General features: G+C 36.7%; 1 protein-coding gene and 1 long non-coding RNA gene across 6 annotated transcripts; both read left to right on the top strand.

Annotated features, from left to right (window-relative positions):
- The first annotated feature begins 1119 nt into the window (after nucleotides 1-1119).
- On the top strand, nucleotides 1120-3496 carry LOC133722696 (uncharacterized). Its single transcript, XM_062149568.1, has 5 exons — nucleotides 1120-1641; nucleotides 1736-1961; nucleotides 2056-2696; nucleotides 2821-3038; nucleotides 3196-3496. Exons 1-5 carry the CDS (start codon nucleotides 1120-1122, stop codon nucleotides 3494-3496), a joined length of 1908 nt encoding a protein of 635 aa, XP_062005552.1.
- A 1207-nt stretch (nucleotides 3497-4703) lies between these two features.
- On the top strand, nucleotides 4704-9650 carry LOC133722267 (uncharacterized). Of its 5 annotated transcripts, none has more exons than XR_009852601.1 (6): nucleotides 4704-5469; nucleotides 5541-6745; nucleotides 6897-6971; nucleotides 7198-7299; nucleotides 7419-8085; nucleotides 8392-9650. It is a non-coding gene; the product is annotated as an uncharacterized LOC133722267 (long non-coding RNA). The 5 variants fall into 5 exon arrangements; XR_009852602.1 differs by having other exon boundaries at nucleotides 7198-8085; nucleotides 8392-8478; nucleotides 8665-9650; XR_009852604.1 differs by having other exon boundaries at nucleotides 7198-8085; nucleotides 8392-8914; nucleotides 9279-9650.
- The last annotated feature ends 7857 nt before the right edge of the window (nucleotides 9651-17507 follow it).

The raw sequence follows: 17507 nt of genomic DNA, 5'->3' as shown, positions 1-17507 counted from the left end.
TATATATTAGTTTGTCGACATCAGAAAACATCAACGACAAAAAACAAACGGCTGGACTCCTTTGGTTAGTGACCGATCTTTGTCCTCTCTTCTCTGGTCTTCTCCTTCTTTCTTTTTTTCTTTCACTAATCTGGCATGATAGTTATTGAACAACTTAGAAGCAAGCTTTTTTTAGAAAGAACGAAGTTAGAATTTTTATAGTTTTCCTTCAAATTTCAAAAGTCGAAAAATGGTGTACATATTCTTGTCTGGTGATTTGCTTTTCATGATATATGATGTTTTTTCTTTCTTATTTGTGTGAAAGTTGTACCTATTATTGTGAGTTTACTTGAACCTTTTATGTCTAAAGTTGTTTGCGAAACTGTTTGTTTTTACCTTAGTCTTGTTGCTGTTGTTGTTTGTTTCGCATGTAGCTCTGTTCCTTTGTGGACTCCTCATCCACTTTCTATTTTGTATCATTATTTTTCTTCAATATGTTCTGTTTCTATCAAGAAAGTGCTTTCACTTTTTTTTTTTTTTAATATGAAGAGGTGGAGATTGGTTTTATAATGATATATTGACAATGGCAGGAAATCCTCTGTCCCCAAATGAGATGGGGATAGGTGTCCCTCCTCACTGATTGGTTGATATAGATTAAAAAATTATTATCTTAAACTTTTGTTTAATTTTTTAATCTTTATATTCATTTTTTAATCTTTGTTAACCAATTAGAATGAAGGGACATGGTGGGGATAGGGAAATGGGGACAGAAGATTTCGGTCCATTGACAATTGGTTTTGTTCCAAGTTCAGTTGTTAAGGATTAAGACAACTACATTCCAAGTTTCTATGTTTCAAGACCAAGAAAGTGCTTTCTCTTCTTTCTTTTTTTTTTTTTTTTTATATGAAGCGGTGGAGAGTTGTGTAGTGATCTTGTTTAATTGGTTATAGTATAGCCCCTGATCCCCTCCTCCTGTCTAATTCCTTGACCTTTTGAATTGAATTGTGGGATTTCAGTTTTGCCTTATTTTTGCTCATTTATGTAGTATTTTTTCATACTTATGAGCAGTTCAAATATGCTCTCATGTTACACATATGCACATTGATATCTTGAATGATAAATTTTATGTAATGTAGATAAATGGCTCGTCTAAGTTTGTCCACAAAGAGAAGACTACTTGTCACCATAAATGCATTGCTTGCCTTCCTTCGAGTACTATTTGCTGTATGTGCTGCTGGTTATACCTATGTCAACTTAGCTGTAAAGAAACACCGTCAACCAAGTCGACCCTTAGCCATAAGAGTCTATAAACAAGTAGAGTACTTGTATACACTAGTTTATTGGAGTGATGCTATATGTATCGACCAACTACGAATGGATAGACAATCATTTCATAAGTTGTGTCGAATTCTCATCAATAAAGGCCAATTAAGACCAACCCGAAATGTGTCTATAGAGGAGATGGTAGCAATGTTCTTAAATATTCTTGAACACCACAAGAAGAATCGTAGCATAGCCTTGTATTTTACTAGGTCGGGGCGAACTGTTAGTAAATACTTTCACGAGTGTTTGAAAGCCATGATTCGATGCCAAAAAGACTTCTGGAAAACACCTGAACCTGTACTTGAGGACTCAACAGACAGTAGGTGGAAATGGTTTAAGGTACGCAAGATAAGATTTTATAAAATTATTTAATAATTCCTGCATTTATTGTTTTTCAAAGACTAAAACTTTTTTAATATATACCTTAATGCAGAATTGCTTAGGAGCATTAGATGGAACACATATTAGGGTGAAAGTGTCAGAACGAGACAAGCCAAGATATAGAACAAGGAAATGTGAGATAGCAACTAATGTTTTAGGGGTTTGCTCTCAAGACTTGATGTTTATATATGTTTTACCGGGATGGGAGAGTTCTGCACATGATGCTCGTGTTCTAAGAGATGCTGTGAGTAGGAGAAATGGATTAAAAGATCCTAACGGTAATTTCGAAACCAAAATTTTAACTCTTTACATTTTTTATTAATTAAAATATTGCTAGAGAGATATGACATCCAATTTTCTTTTCGAAATCAGGTTGTTACTATTTAGTAGATGCTGGCTACACCAATGGAAATGGCTTTCTTGCACCTTTTAGAGGACAGCGTTATCATCTAAATGATTGGAGAGATGGATACCGACCTGAGACGGCAGAGGAATTTTTTAACATGAAACATTCAAGTGCTCGGAATGTTATTGAGAGGAGTTTTGGTTTACTGAAAATGTGTTGGGCAATTCTTAGGAGTCCATCATTTTATGATATTACAACACAACGTCGTATAATATCTGTGTGTTGCATGCTCCATAATTTTATTAGAAGAGAGATGGCTATAGATCCTATAGAAGAAGCATTCGATAATCAGCCGGTAGCTGCAATTGAGAACTTGGAAGATGATGACTATGTTAATATAAAGGAAGATGATGTATTGGTCAGTTCTTTATTGGAACTCTACCATGATCCTAAGTGGCGTGCGGATACTGGCTTCAAAAATGGTTACTTGCAGAAATTACAAGATATGATAGAAGCCAAACTTCCAAACTGTGGGATATTGGCAAATCCACACATTGAATCAAGAATAAAGACATTGAAAGGGAAATATGTTGCATTAAGCGAAGCATTATCTCAGAGTGGTTTTGGATGGAATGAAGAAGCAATGATGTTGGATTGTAAAAGAAGTGTATTCGATTAGTGGGCAAAGGTAAACTTTCTCCTTATTATATTTTGTCTTGTGTTTTTTCTATTTTGTATAACATTGAATAATATTGTCTTATGTTTTTTTTTTTTTTTTTCCTGTTTTGCAGAACAAAAAGGATGCAAAAGGTTTGTATGGTAAACCATTTGAACATTATTATGCCCTTGGAGAGATATATGGAAAAGATCGTGCAATGGGAACAAATGCTGGAAATGCGGAAGATGATGAAGAAGAAGTTAGGGAAGAGGATGCAAGCATGAATCAAGAAGGTGTACGAGCTGATGACTTTTTTGAACAAATGAACATGACTACTGATGGTGGATCTCAGTATAGGGGATCACAATTTGAGGGGCTTGGTGAAACGGAAGATGATGATATATCTTTTATACAACCAAGTCCCCCCCCAACCACCAAGTGCCAAGCAACGTGCCAAACAGCAGAGGTCAACTCAAGATGTAGCAAATGCTCAAAATAATACTCGTAGAAAGGCAAGAGCTTTGGATGATATGGCTAAAAAATTTGGAGTGATCACTGAAGCCATTGCAGGAATGGCTCCAAAGTTTGAAGGCTTGATTAATGTTCTCTCAACAGATAAGGATCTTGCTGATATGCAAGGCAAACTTGGTGGTGAGCTGAGGAAAATGGATTTTCTATCTCCATTGCAGGTATTTCACGTTACCAACAAATTAGCTAAAGAGCATGACTTGTTAAGGGTCTTCTTCACCATGACTGATGAGGAAAAGAAGGATTACATAATCAACCTTCTGCAATATGGCCTACAGTGAATGGATGCTTGGACTTTGTTTTTTCCTTTGTGGATGCTTCACTAGTGTATTGGAGATTATAACTTGTTCAGACTAATGTTTCAATTTCTACTTTGAGGGATAGTATGTTACTATGGTTACTATTTTGCTAAATTGGTACTATGGTTGTATTTCAAGTTATTCGAAATTGGTACTCGGTGTAATTTCCTTCTATGGACTTTCGAGCTTCTTGTGCTTTCTATTCCTTATGTTCCTGCTTAGTTTGTGCGTCTTGTAGACTTACAGTTTTTGATCTTATTGAATGATATGCATGGTAATTTGGCCTACAGGGTTATTTCCTGGGAACAAATGATCCGTGCTTGAGTTTGCTGAACCTAAACCTTTTATGATTGCAATTTCTATGTTTGCTTTTATCAAATAGATGTTGCAATAGGTGTCTTGGAAGTATAATTGATGATGTTTGAACTATAAAAATCAGTATTGTGAACCTCAAGTACTATATAATCAGTCATAATTAATGGTTACATTGCAATCTGAATAACAAATATCAGTATTGTGAACCTCAAGTACTATAAACATCAGTCATAACTAAAGGTTACATTGCAATTTTGATGACAAATATGCCAGTATCATCTATCAAATAGACAATTCGTTTGTATTATACATTGCTTTGTTTGTAAATCTTGGTGTTGAGTACTTGTTTGCTGCACATCCCACAGACTCCTGCAAAAAAAACAAATCACATACATCGATCAGGCTTTCTTGCAGAACTGAAATCTGACAAACCAAAATCAACTAGAACAGGAAACAGAAACACTACCTTTGGACTAAGCAAATTTGTGAAATGAAAGCTAACCTGTAATTAGAGGAAACAATAAAGTCTCACACTGATACAAGAGCAATAATAAAAACTATCTTGTAGGTGAAATGAAAGCTTCACAAAATTCCGACAAGTTTAGTTGGGGCTGAGAAGTGCCCCATTTGAGCAACTGAAATATAGCAACTGAAGTATAGCAAGTCCTTTATCACCCACAGACAAATCAATTTTGATCCTTTAAGTGAATAAAATATCAGAGTTAGGTACAAATCCATTTTGATCCGTTAAGCCAATCAAGCTATTGAAGATAGAAGCATGTAGCTTAACAGCTTGCATAGAGTTTTTTTTTGCATAGTAATAGCAGATGTAGCAGCAAGTACAAGAGTTTTGTTCTACCATCAACAAACACTATGTCAAAAAATGCTTCATACCATACCCCTCAGACGACAGAAGACGTTTTTTCTGTTGTCTGATTTTTTTGAACGTCTTCAGACAACAGATTTAACTATTTATGTCGTCTAAATGGTATCAAAATCAACACCAATTCAACTTTTTCAAGTTTGTTATAATTTACAGAATTCAGACAACAGATTCTGTTGTCTGAGTAAAGGGAAAAATTTATCGGGACAAATTTTTTTTTTGGTTGAACGTACTAAAACTTAATGTGAACTATTTGCAAAAAAAAAAAAAAAAAAAAAAAAAAAAAAAAAAACAGATAGGCATATCCGAGTTTTCTCAACACTTAGTCAAAAAAACATAAAGTTTTTTTCTCAACCCTAACCACACGACAGCCGACCTCCTCTTCATCACCCTCATCCTCCGCCTCCGCTCCCATCCTCCTTCTCCGGCTCTGACGCCGGAGCTCCGCGGAACTCCACACTCCCGATCCAGCTTCTCTCTCTCCTTGGAACTTCCAACCCGTCTCGGCGTGAGGCATCTCTGCCTCTCCGGTCTTTCAAGCCCCACCCAGCCCCCACCGCCGAGCTCCTTGCCCAGCAACCTGCAACTAGCAAACCCGTCTCCCGGTCTCCGGTCTCCGATCTCGACCTCCAGCCCTCCAGACTCCGGCCGACTGCATAGCCTGATAGCTAGAGTCTTCTTCTTCAGAGTTCAGACTACCGATTCTTCAGATTGAGTTCTAGTCTTCTGCTTCTTCAGTTCTTCCTCTCTTAACTATGTAAGTATCATGTTGGGTTGCAATTTCAGATTACCAAATTGCTGGTTATTGATTTAATGATTTCAAATCAGGTGAATAAATTGCTGGGTTGCCGGCAGTGTGTGGGTTGACGAATTTCCTGGGTGAGTTACTGAGTTTGATGAAATTGCTGGGTGAATTGGGTATCAAGCAGTTGAGTAAAAGATTGGAGCTTTTGGTTCTTTGACGTTTTTGGGGAGGTGGGTTTGAATTGGTTTTTGTTGTTTGGATCAGTGAGAGGTTTCTGTAATCATTTGAACTTTGAAGACGTCTTGAAGATTTCTTCTAGTGTAATCATGAATCGAGGTTCAAAATTGATTGTATTGAGTGAATGGTTTTGTATTAGTTTTGGAGAAAGGATGGAGCAAAGTTGGGTTGGTGCTTGTTTGGGGAAAACAATCATGGGTTGGTGCTTTTTCTGCAATTTTTCTTTTGTTTTGAAATGTTAGGGCTTTTACTGCAAAGAAATGTTAGGGTTATTATGAATTACTTTTTACAAGCTTGATTTGTAGATATCATTGTGTGGCTGTGAATTTGTACTATTAAGTTGTTGCATTTCTCTGTCAGCATTTACTCACTGCAAACGCAAACTTAATTATTAGAACTGTGGCAATTGCATAAATTGCATTGCCCGTACAATTTGTTCGAGCTATAGACCTTCAAAATTCAGCTGCACCCCAAAAAGCTTGGTAGTCTGTTAACTTTGATATCTCCTGAGAATTCTTTGAGTAGGTGTTGTATATTTTAGAACATCATCCAGATGGATTTGTAGAGGTTAGGTATTGATATCTCTCCTTGCAATTCTCTGTTTTACCCCCATTGCCCAGACAGTCAAACCTCTGCTTGTGTCCTCATGTCTGTAAGTATGTGGATCACAAAGAAATATTGCTCATCCTTATTGCAACTTGCAAGATCTGCTGTCACGGTTCTTGATTAAAGCGTCTCTCGATTCTCACTAGATTCTGGTGTTCGTTGCAGTGGTGACACGTTCTTGGCGGTGTCCGTGGTGTACTTCAATCCGTCGTTGAAGCCGAAGAAGATGAATCAAAGAGAGGTTAGCGGTGAAGTTCCGGTCGAAGATCAGAGTATTGATTTGTTGCTTTGAAGGATGAGATTAGAGATCTATTGAAGTTATCATCTCTGTTATAAAGTACCTTTAATTGTTTGTTGAAATCTATTGGTAGTTTGTTATAAACTCATCCCCAAATTTCAGTTACGTGATTTGAAGGAAGCGAAAGAAGAGGTTGCTAAGTACAAGGTGAGGATACTCGATTGCTTTTTTTCCCCCTTAATGTTTTTTTTATTTATTTATTTATTTATATAATTTGTTTGATATGTTCAGTGTGTATTGACCTTGGATTGTGTTACGATTATGGATATGAATCTTGTTTTGGTTTTGTGGTTTGCAGATTGATGAGAATGTTCAGAAGGAAACCATAAACCACAAATCCTTGAGGCATCCAAATATTGTCAGGTTCAAAGAGGTAATCAGCTAGTATTGAGTTAATTGTGTGCGTACAGGCACTTTGGAGTATGTATGGTGTGTTTGAGTGTTCCAGCTTGTTATTGTGGTGTTTTAACAACCATATTACACTAATCTTATGTAAAGATAACTCCAAGATGATAATTATCAAACTCAAAGTGAGCACCAAGGAGCTAATATAAGGCAGTCTTGAGATGAATGCTTGAAGTATACTTGTTTTGCTGCAGGTCTTGTTGACTCCAAGTCATTTAGCTATTGTCATGGAATATGCAGCTGGTGGTGAGCTATTTGAGAGGATATATAGTGCTGGTAGATCTAGTGAAGCTGAGGTTAGTTCCTCGGTTTACATGTTAGATAGAATCATTACGTTTTTCTGCATATAGGAATTAGTTATTTAGAAGTTGTTGATTCATAAGTATCTGTTGACTGCAATTCCTCCACACAGCAGGTGTTGATTTTTCTTCCAGCAGCTGATATGTGGAGTCAGCTACTGTCAGTCCATGGTAAATTATATTTGATGCAGATACATTATGAAATGGTTTCCTTGTTTAAAATAATATTGCTTCTTTTCTCACGTTAACCTCTTATACATTACAATTACTTTATAGTCTGTTGCTCTCTTACTTAATGTTAAAAAATTAGACACTTTGAGGCTGTGGTTATATCTAAGTGGGGATTTTGAGTTCAGGTATGTAATGCTGCCTATTTGGATATTGTTTATTTAGCACAAGATAAATCAGTACTGACTGCTGCATTCCATTGGTATGCAACAGATCTCCCATTTTCCTTTCTAGGAGCAAATGATTATATATGGTTTACATGCTCTATCCAAATTTTTAGGCTTTCAAATTTGCTGGACTCGGTTTTTCTGTAGGCGTCATTTATTAGAATTTCTTAAATTACTTGTGTAAAATTAATTAGTTGTAAACGTGACTAGTGATTGAAATCTCATTTATAAGGCTAGGCCTCATCCAAATGAATGTTCTGGAAGTGATCTTGATGGAGATATTTACTTTGTTTGTTGGGACCCCGAGTTGATTCCTTGCAATCAAATCCAACCTATGGATTATACCCCAGCACCAACTATAGAGATGGATCATGATGTCACAATTGAGGTATTACTTTGACTAATCATATGTTGTGTTAAACTGGGAATTTCTTCAACTATAAGTTGGATTTTTATTTTTATTTTTATTTTTTATTATTTGGTCTTCCAATTAAGATATTTAAGTGCCAATGATTACTCGTCTTTCCCTCCCTCCCTTCCTCCCCTTTTCTGGAGTGCCAGTATATACTAAAATAGTGCTATATGGAATTTTCCCAGTTGCTTTTGACCATTAAATTTAAGAGTCTTACCCTTTGCTTTCGCTCTTTATTCTTGATTATATATATCAGAATTGATAGTAGAAAGTCTTTGACAGCAAACATGTTCCATAAGCAAGGGGGAGATCAATTGGAGCAAGCTGCTGAGGCCCATGATACTGCAAAAGCCACCTAATAAGCTTGAGGTAGGGGAAAAAATGTTTTTAAGCTATTGGGATTATGTTTCTCTTAAAGAAAATTCATTTGGTGATTTTGTTAAACTCGGTACTTCCATTGTTTGAATGCATTGATCACTTGGTATTGCACAATTTCTCTTTTTCGATATTGAGTGAAAAAAAGAGGCTACTTTATATTGTGATTTATGCTTGCAGTGCCCAATTTACTTCTTTGTTAATCGGATGCAATTGCATGCTCTGTTTCCATACTCCAAAGTTGCATCAAAGTACCCTTCAAGGTTTCTCACAAAGTAATTTTTACCAAAATAAACCAACTTTTAAATTTAAAACTTCATATTGAGATTAAAAACAGCTTTGCTGAATTTCTGAGGAAGCTACTGATCTGTTAACTTCGAGCTCTGTGAAAGAAATTGTGGAGGACAAGAACTTGGAGTTTGCTACCAAGGTAAGAATGATCAACTGCATATAGGCATATTTCAGTTACTGAAAGTTACTGAACCTTATTATGTCCAGTAAATTTGAGAAGCAAATGCAGCAAGTCCAGTATAGGCATAATAAGGTTGATTTACTGGACTTGCTGCAAGTAACTTTGAGAAGCAAATGCAACATAATAAGGTACTGGACTTGCTGCAAGTAACTTTGAGAAGCATATGCAACATAATAAGGTACTGGACTTGCTGCAAGTAACTTTGAGAAGCATATGCAACATGATAAGGTTCATATTATAGGCATATTTCAGGTTTGCTACCAAGTTATAATGGACTTGCTGCATTTGCACCATAATAACTTGCTGCATTTGCTTGTTTCAGTGGGAAAGGAAATCAAATCTTGCTTACACACAGAAGGATATTGATGTGGTTCGAGCTGAATGGGCAAATCATGCTATGAAGTTCTAACTTTGGTTCTGTTTAAGGTAGATGAGTAGCACCAGGAACTGCTTTTGTGCATTTATATATAACTGATGGAAAGTGTTGATGAACCTAAATTATGCATGCAGTTGCTTTGCCTAGCTACTCTTTCTTTACCTTATAGGTTTTTGACTTAGTGCAATATTAGGTAAATGATCGAGATCGATGATTTGAGTTTTTGGTTCTCTTCATCATTATGTAACTGTTGACTAGGTTTAGAGTTGGAACTATGGATTGTATTTTGGATGATGTTGATGCAATTAATGAAACGTAGCCATCATTTTCAATGCAGATTTTAGTCCAATTTTATGGTTTTGATGATTGTAAATGACTGATGTTGAAATGGTTGAAAGGCAACAGATATATACGGGTTTATGTTGTATCAAGAAAATAGAAACAACAGAAACAAATGATCATCTGTTGTTTCTATCAAGTTCAAACAACAGAAAAGTAGAGTTCAAAGAGCTCTCAGACAACAGAAGTAGGTGATTGATATGTTGTTTCTATCACGTTCAAACAACAGAAAAGTAGAGTTCAAATAGCTCTCAGACAACAGAAGTAGGTGTTGATATGTTGTTTCTATCACGTTCAAACAACAGAAAAGTAGAGTTCAAATAGCTTTCAGACAACAGAAGTAGGTGTTGATATGTTGTTTCTACCAACTTCAAACAACAGAACATAACTAAAACAATGGTTGAAAGTGCAAACAAACAACAGAAAAATGAGATTGAATACTACTTCAGACAACAGAAATTTGATTAAGACTATACTCTAAGTGACATTCAAACAACATAAAAAAACTAAAACTGTAGTTGGAAACCAAATCTAACCACAAGAATCAAAATTATCTGTAGTCCAAACAAATCTCAAACAACATAACTCATGGTATAAATGTTGTTGCATACGAAATCAGTCAACATATAACTGTCATTGTTCTTCAAATCAGACGACAGAAGCATCAACTAAGCTTAATATTGGTTCAATCAAACGACAGAAACAACAAAAACTCCGTCATCTTACATTAACTACATCGACAGTTATTTTTTGAATCTGTTGATGAAGTGAATTTCCAACAACATTAATATGTAGTGGTATGGTGTTTCAGACGACAGATAGACTCCGATTCTTCAATATTAGGTACTTCAGACGACAGAACTTAAACTGAATCTGTCGTTTGAGTAGCTTATAAACGACGGAGAATATCTGTCGTCTGAATGGCTTAGAGACGGCAGCCACTTAGACAACAGATTTTTACTTCATCAGACGACAGATATGGTCTGTCGTCTGAAGCATTTTTTAGAATAGTGAAAACAATGTGTCTCTCCCAAAAAAGGAGACCCAAAGACTGACTCCAATTTAGAAGCAACATTACTGCTCTACAATGTAGGCCATAGAAGTTAGATGAATTCCAACAATGTTCTACCATCAACATTACTGCTCAAACACTCATATGTAGAAGTTACCTTGACCAATTTTGTTTTCCTGCTTGAAAATTCCAAAACATCTTCCTCTCTAATTATCACCATGTAGAAATTCCACCTTAGAAACATTGCAGAAATATTTTTTAAAATAGCTTCTTCTCATCTAATCCTAAAACAATATCAAGTTGCTTCTTCTTGGATTTCTCAACAAATTCATCATTTTGTGCTTTTTCTAGTCTTCACCACACCAAGAGCAGCAACACACATAAATAATATCACATAATGAAGAAGAGTAGCAACAATTGAGATAGCTGAAGAGGAGCAACACCTCAAAGGAAAGAGAATCACATCAACAATACGTCAAGTAAAGATTCCAACATCAAAATCACCATGAAAATATCAAAATGAAAGAACAATAGATTGAGGGGGAATTTGATTCTACACCCAAATTCACACACCCCTTTTAGAATAAACCCATCCATAATAGTGTTTTAATATACACCCAAACCAATTAATTAGGTTTATTCAAAATAAAAAAACCTATTAAATAGGATAAATATTAAAACCCAATGTTGTTAAGAATTACTAAAGTTGCCACTATCAAATTTCATTCACCATTAATATTAAAATCCAGTCTTGCTGCTGATGAAATTACTCAACCCTTGATTCCAAAAATTGAAAACTCTCCTCTAGGTTGGAGGTTATGTAATCTCCACATTCAAAAGTGTAGAGATTCAAAGGCCTAATCTCTACATTCAAAGACGGTATCAATATCTCCACAATCATGCGATTATGTTTTTGATTCCAAATTGTGATTGTGATATAAATGGATCACACAATCAGAGGTTGGTGGGTTGCCTTTGTTCAACTGCATATCCCTTTAATCCGATTGGCACGGTTGATGAGTAGAAAAGAATACTTCAATTCAGGGTTAATTCAATAATTCTATTCATCCCACAATGAGGGTATATATATAAGTACAAAGGAGTAGTCTAACTCTAATAGGAAACAATCTTTCCATAATTACAGGATATCCTAATTAAATAAAATCCTAATTACATACAGATTTACAGCGATTCTACACTCCCCCTCAAGTTGGTGCATAGATGTCTATCATGCCCAACTTGTCAACTGAGCTGTCAAATACCTTCCTGGACACTCCTTTAGTAAGAACATCAGCTAATTGCTCCTCTGAGTTTACAAATGGAAAGCGAATAACCTTTCTGTCAAGATTTTCTTTAATAAAATGACGGTCAACCTCCACATGCTTTGTTCTATCATGCTGAACTGGATTATGTGCAATCTCAATGGCAGCTGTATTATCACAATGCAAATCCATAGGCTTTTTAAGCTTGTAACCCAGGTCTTTCAAGACATTACGAATCCACAACATTTCACAGACTCCGTGTGCCATACCTCGGAACTCAGCTTCTGCACTTGATCTGGCAACAACTTTCTGCTTTTTGCTACGCCAGGTGACAAGGTTCCCTCTAACAAAAGTGAAGTACCCAGATGTAGAACGTCTGTCAGTTTTATCACCAGCCCAATCTGCATCTGTGTACCCAATAACTTCCAATTCATCTTTTTTCTGAAACAGTAACCCTTTACCTGGCGCCATCTTCAAGTACTTCAAAATACGAAAGACTGCATCCATATGCTCTTCACTAGGACAATGCATAAATTGACTAACAACACTCACAGCATAAGCAATATCAGGTCTAGTATGTGAAAGATAAATCAACCTTCCTACAAGACGTTGATACCTCCCTTTGTCAGTTGGAACTTGATCAGGATAAATAGCAAGTCTGTAATTCATCTCAATGGGTGTCTCCATTGGTCTGCAGTCCAGCATCCCTGTTTCAGCAAGTAAATCAAGGACATACTTCCTTTGTGAAAGCAAAATCCCCTTCTTAGACCTTGCAACTTCAATACCCAGAAAATACTTCAGTTGTCCCAGATCCTTCATTTCAAACTCCTTTGACAGATACTTTTGCAATTCATTCATCTCTTTCGGATCATCCCCTGTAACAATCATGTCATCAACATACACAATAAGAGCTGTAATCTTACCATTCTTGCGTTTGATAAACAAGGTATGGTCAGAATTGCTCTGTCTGTACCCAAAGGCTTTCATGGACTTTGAAAATCTTCCAAACCAAGCTCTTGGAGACTGCTTCAGGCCATACAAAGACTTCTTCAATTTACACACCTTGCCAACATCACTTGGGTAATTCTTAACACCTGGGGGCATATCCATGTATACTTCTTCCTCCAAATTCCCATTAAGAAACGCATTCTTCACATCAAACTGGTGCAAGGGCCAATCTTTGTTTGCTGCAAGTGAGATTAGAATCCGGACAGTATTAATCTTTGCCACAGGTGCAAAAGTCTCCTCATAATCAATCCCATAGCGTTGTGTATATCCTTTGGCAACCAACCTCGCTTTGTATCTATTAATAGTTCCATCTGCATTAAGCTTCACAGTAAATACCCAACGACATCCTACAGTCTTCTTTCCAACCGGCATAGGTACTAGCTCCCATGTTGCATTTTTCTGAAGAGCTTCCAATTCTTCATTCATCGCCTTTGTCCATTTTGGATTCATCAATGCATCCTGCACGTTACTAGGAATAGATACAGTAGATAATTGATCAACAACAAGTGCATGTGACCCAGAAATCCTATGGTTAGACATAAAATTAGCTATAGGGTATTTAGCTTTGGCTTTGATATCTGGTTCATATTGTTTCTTAGGAATTCCCTTGGTAACCCTTTGTGATTTCCTAGGTTCGACACTTTCTAACCCAGAAGACTCATTAAAGTTTAGAGGTACTTGAGGTGGATCATTCTGACTGGGATCTTCAGTTGGTGGGGCAGAAGGGGGAATATCTTGTGTGTGAGCTTCGGATACGTCTTGATTTTGTTTCAAACTATCCAGAAAAGTCGTCTCTTCTGTCTCGGAATTCACAACGCTCTGTTTGGCAGTTTCAGCAGTTGCATTCTCTGTTTCGGAATTCACAACACTCTGTTCGGCAGTCGCATTCTTTGTTTCAGAATTCACAACACTCCGTTCGGCAGTCGCATTTTCTGTTTCGGAATTTACAACACTCTGTTCAGCAGTCGAATTTTCTGTTTCGGAATTTACAACACTCTGTTTGGCAGTTGCATTTTCTGTTTCGGAATTTCTACCTTCAAATCGTTCCTCCAAATCTTCCAAGTCTTCAAAGACATCAAAATCAATAATAGAACAAGGATTCCCTTCATAACCTCTCTCCCCCTGAAGGGAAGACTGAGAAGCTCCCCCTGAGTAATATGGTGATACGCTCAAAGCAAGCGCATAATTTAACCCTGAAAAGATCGTTAGTAGTATAAGCAAATAGGGATCGTTCTATTCCGGGGATTGAGGGTACACCTGTCATTGTCAAACAATTAAACAATTAAAATTAAAACAAAGTATAATATTCACAAATGTATTCACAAAATATAAACATTTTACACGAAAAGGGGGGATTTTGTTTTTGGTTTTTTCGAAAATGAAACTAAGTTAACAAAAACAATTAAAATGCAAAAACATAAAAATACGAATGGAATGAAGGAACAAAGATCAAAACCGAAACTTATGATTAAAATTGATTCAAACCCTAATATTGTTCATCTAAGTCATGAGAAAGGAGTTGATCAAGTGAAACATTCGAAAGCAAATGAATTCCCATTTTTTACTTTTCAATGCTAATTAACCTAAGCGAAAGCACCTAGATTAATCCTATCAAACATGCAATCAAACCCTAGAAAGCTAGTCAATCATGTCATGTTTAACGCATTACACATAGAGAAAGGCTATCAACTCAAGTGTACAACTTAGTATGGAAAAGTCCACCTAATTGCAATTCTCTTTAATTAAATTCGATCTTTGTACAAAACCTTTACTACTTTGATTCAAGTTTACACAAAACGAAAAGTCGATTTCATGTTCTTAAACCTAGCACCATTCATATCGAAACCCTAAGTGTTTGCAACCACATAAGATTAAAATACAAAAGTTATCTATAACGCAAATTTAATTAAACAAACCCACATAAGCAACTCTCGAATCACAATATATGAATCTGAAAATTCTCAATTAATCATAAAAATTCCAGAAATAATACTTTGTTCAAACATATATGTCAACTAGTTCATAACCAACGAAATTCAAAGCAAAGGTTACAAAGGAGAATAGGATTACACCGTGGATGAAGATGAGATGGATGATTCACGTTGTGGATTCTTGAAACTCGAAAGCAAGCTTCAAGGATGGCTATGGATGGAAGTGCTCACGGCTTCTCTTCTTCTTCTTTGGCCTTGCTTGAACTCGTGGAGATGACTAAACTTGAAACTAGAGGATGGAAAGGAAAATGGAAAGGAAATGGAGAGACAAAGAAAATGGAATGGATGAAGGAATGTCCTTTCTTCTTTGTTGTAGCCTCTATTTATAGGCTACCAAGCAAAACTATTTGGATTTAAACAAATGATGATATGTTAGGTTTGAGCATTTAAACATTAATGGAATTTATTAGGTTTGAATATTTAAACACTAATGGAATTTGTTAGGTTTGAATATTTAAACACTAATGGAATTTGTTAGGTTTGAGTCACTTTCTACTCATTTTTCCTTCAATTAATTCTCCACCAAGACTTCAGATTTTGCCCGTGACTTCTTCATATGAAATGATCCATCATGAGTGTAGATCATTCTGTAAAATTTTCAGAATTTATCTCCATGTGTTTGGGCCGGAATTTCTGCTGGACTCCTTACAGGTCCAGTTTTCCAGTTTTGCTTCTGCAGAAAATTGGGCTGACTGTTTGAAGGCCTTCCACTTCTTTTTGGCTCTTGCACTCTTCATAAGAAATGTTTCTTAGGATGTCTAGAATGGATCTGGAAGGTTTCAGCTCATTTGAAGTTCATTTGGTCAGGTGGTCGCTCCTTCTTCCTTGCTTGGCTTGGTTTCTCCTAGCCGGAGTAGGAAAATGTGTAAAGTTGACCTTTTTAGTGCATTTCCATTTTTCTCCATCATTTTATGGACCTAACACTTATTTCATCATCATCTACTCCAATGTACCTAAAAATAAAAATTGAATTAAAAATCGATTCGTTAAGGAATTAACTAAGCAAAATGTGAGGAATTAACTATTAAAATACCACATTAAAATGCTCCTATCATATGGCTCAGATTCACGGAATGAGACATCAAGAGATATATGTATAGTGCCAGTAAGAGGATCATAACATCGATAACCCTTCTGGAAGTCAGCATAACCAACAAATATACACTTACGGGCACGGGGATCAAGCTTGCTACGTTGAGGCTTGGGAATATGAACATAAGTTGTGCACCCAAACACCCGGGGCTCCAAATTAGGCATAGAAGGGATGGTCAAAAGTGTATGAAGCTTCTGATGAGGATTCTGAAACTCAATCACCGGTGAAGGAGTACGGTTGATAAGATATGCTGCTGATTTCACTGCTTCGCCCCAATAGGACCGAGGTACATTCATGCCAAACAAGGAAGCACGAACAACTTCCATCAATTGCCTGTTCTTCCGTTCTGCTAAACCATTCTGTTGAGGAGTATAAGAATTGGAGGTTTGATGACGAATTCCATGTGACCGGCAAAACTCAATCATAGGGCCATTCACAAACTCTCCACCATTGTCAGACTGAAACACTCTGATGGATTGTTGATACTGAGTTGCCACCATTTTGTGAAATTCGGTAAACATTCCAAATACATCACTCTTATTCTTCAGTAATGACACCCATGTCATGCGAGTGCAATCATCAATAAACGTTACAAAATACCGAGCTCCAGAAAGAGAAGGAATTTTCGCAGGACCCCAGACATCGGAGTGAATCTTCATAAAAGGAACAGGACTTTTATTAAGACTTGGTGAATATGAAATACGGTGACTCTTGGCCAGTTCACAGATGTCACAGTGGAAATCCAATTCACTAACAACTGAAAACAATTGAGGTTGCAGCTTCTTAAGATAACGAAAGGATAGATGACCTAAACGGCGATGCCATAACCATACAGCTTCCTTCGCATTCTCTACCCCGTTGATCTGATTAGCTTGTCCCAAAAGATGCTTCTGTTTCTTTCCAGTCTCTGTCAGATCCAGATAGTATAATTTCCCCCTTCTAACACCATAACCAAGAATCCGTCGAGTCAGAATATCCTGAAACACACAGAAAGACGGATAGAAGGTCACAATACATGCAAGAGCTAAAATAACTTGACCAACAGACAGGAGATTATAAGCTAGTGATGGAACAACTAAGACAGATTCAAGGGTTAAGGTATCAGATAAAGCAATAGAACCTTCTCCGGTGACCGGAGTTGGAGTACCATCAGCAGTAGAGACAAAGTCTTGAGGGGAACGTCTAAGGTTTTGCACAAGACTTGGGTCATTGGTCATATGGTCAGATGCACCTGTATCAATTATCCATGTACTATTAAATGTAACATTACCCTTCATACCTGACTGCGCTACATTAGCGGAGGCATTGTCTAGGTAAACTTCCTCTGTAGTAGCAACAGCGGCCTTGCCCAGATTCTTTAACGGTTTCTTGGTGAAGTCCCACCAATCAGGGTAACCAATCACTTCATAGCACCGCTCCTTGCTATGACCTAATTCCCCACAAATAATGCACCTTTTGTTTGCATATGGA

The sequence above is a fragment of the Rosa rugosa genome, chromosome 7 (assembly GCF_958449725.1).
Source record: "Rosa rugosa chromosome 7, drRosRugo1.1, whole genome shotgun sequence".
NCBI classification, from domain to species: Eukaryota; Viridiplantae; Streptophyta; class Magnoliopsida; order Rosales; family Rosaceae; genus Rosa; species Rosa rugosa.
This window is presented reverse-complemented; position numbering and strand designations above follow the sequence as displayed.

Bases quoted from the DNA above. Each gene is read 5' to 3' on its own strand.
- LOC133722696 (XM_062149568.1), top strand. From the start codon at position 1,120: ATGGCTCGTCTAAGTTTGTCCACAAAGAGAAGACTACTTGTCACCATA. The intron at 1,962-2,055 runs GTAATTTCGAAA...TTTCGAAATCAG, and splicing joins TGGATTAAAAGATCCTAACG to GTTGTTACTATTTAGTAGAT. The intron at 3,039-3,195 runs GTATAGGGGATC...TAATACTCGTAG, and splicing joins ACTACTGATGGTGGATCTCA to AAAGGCAAGAGCTTTGGATG.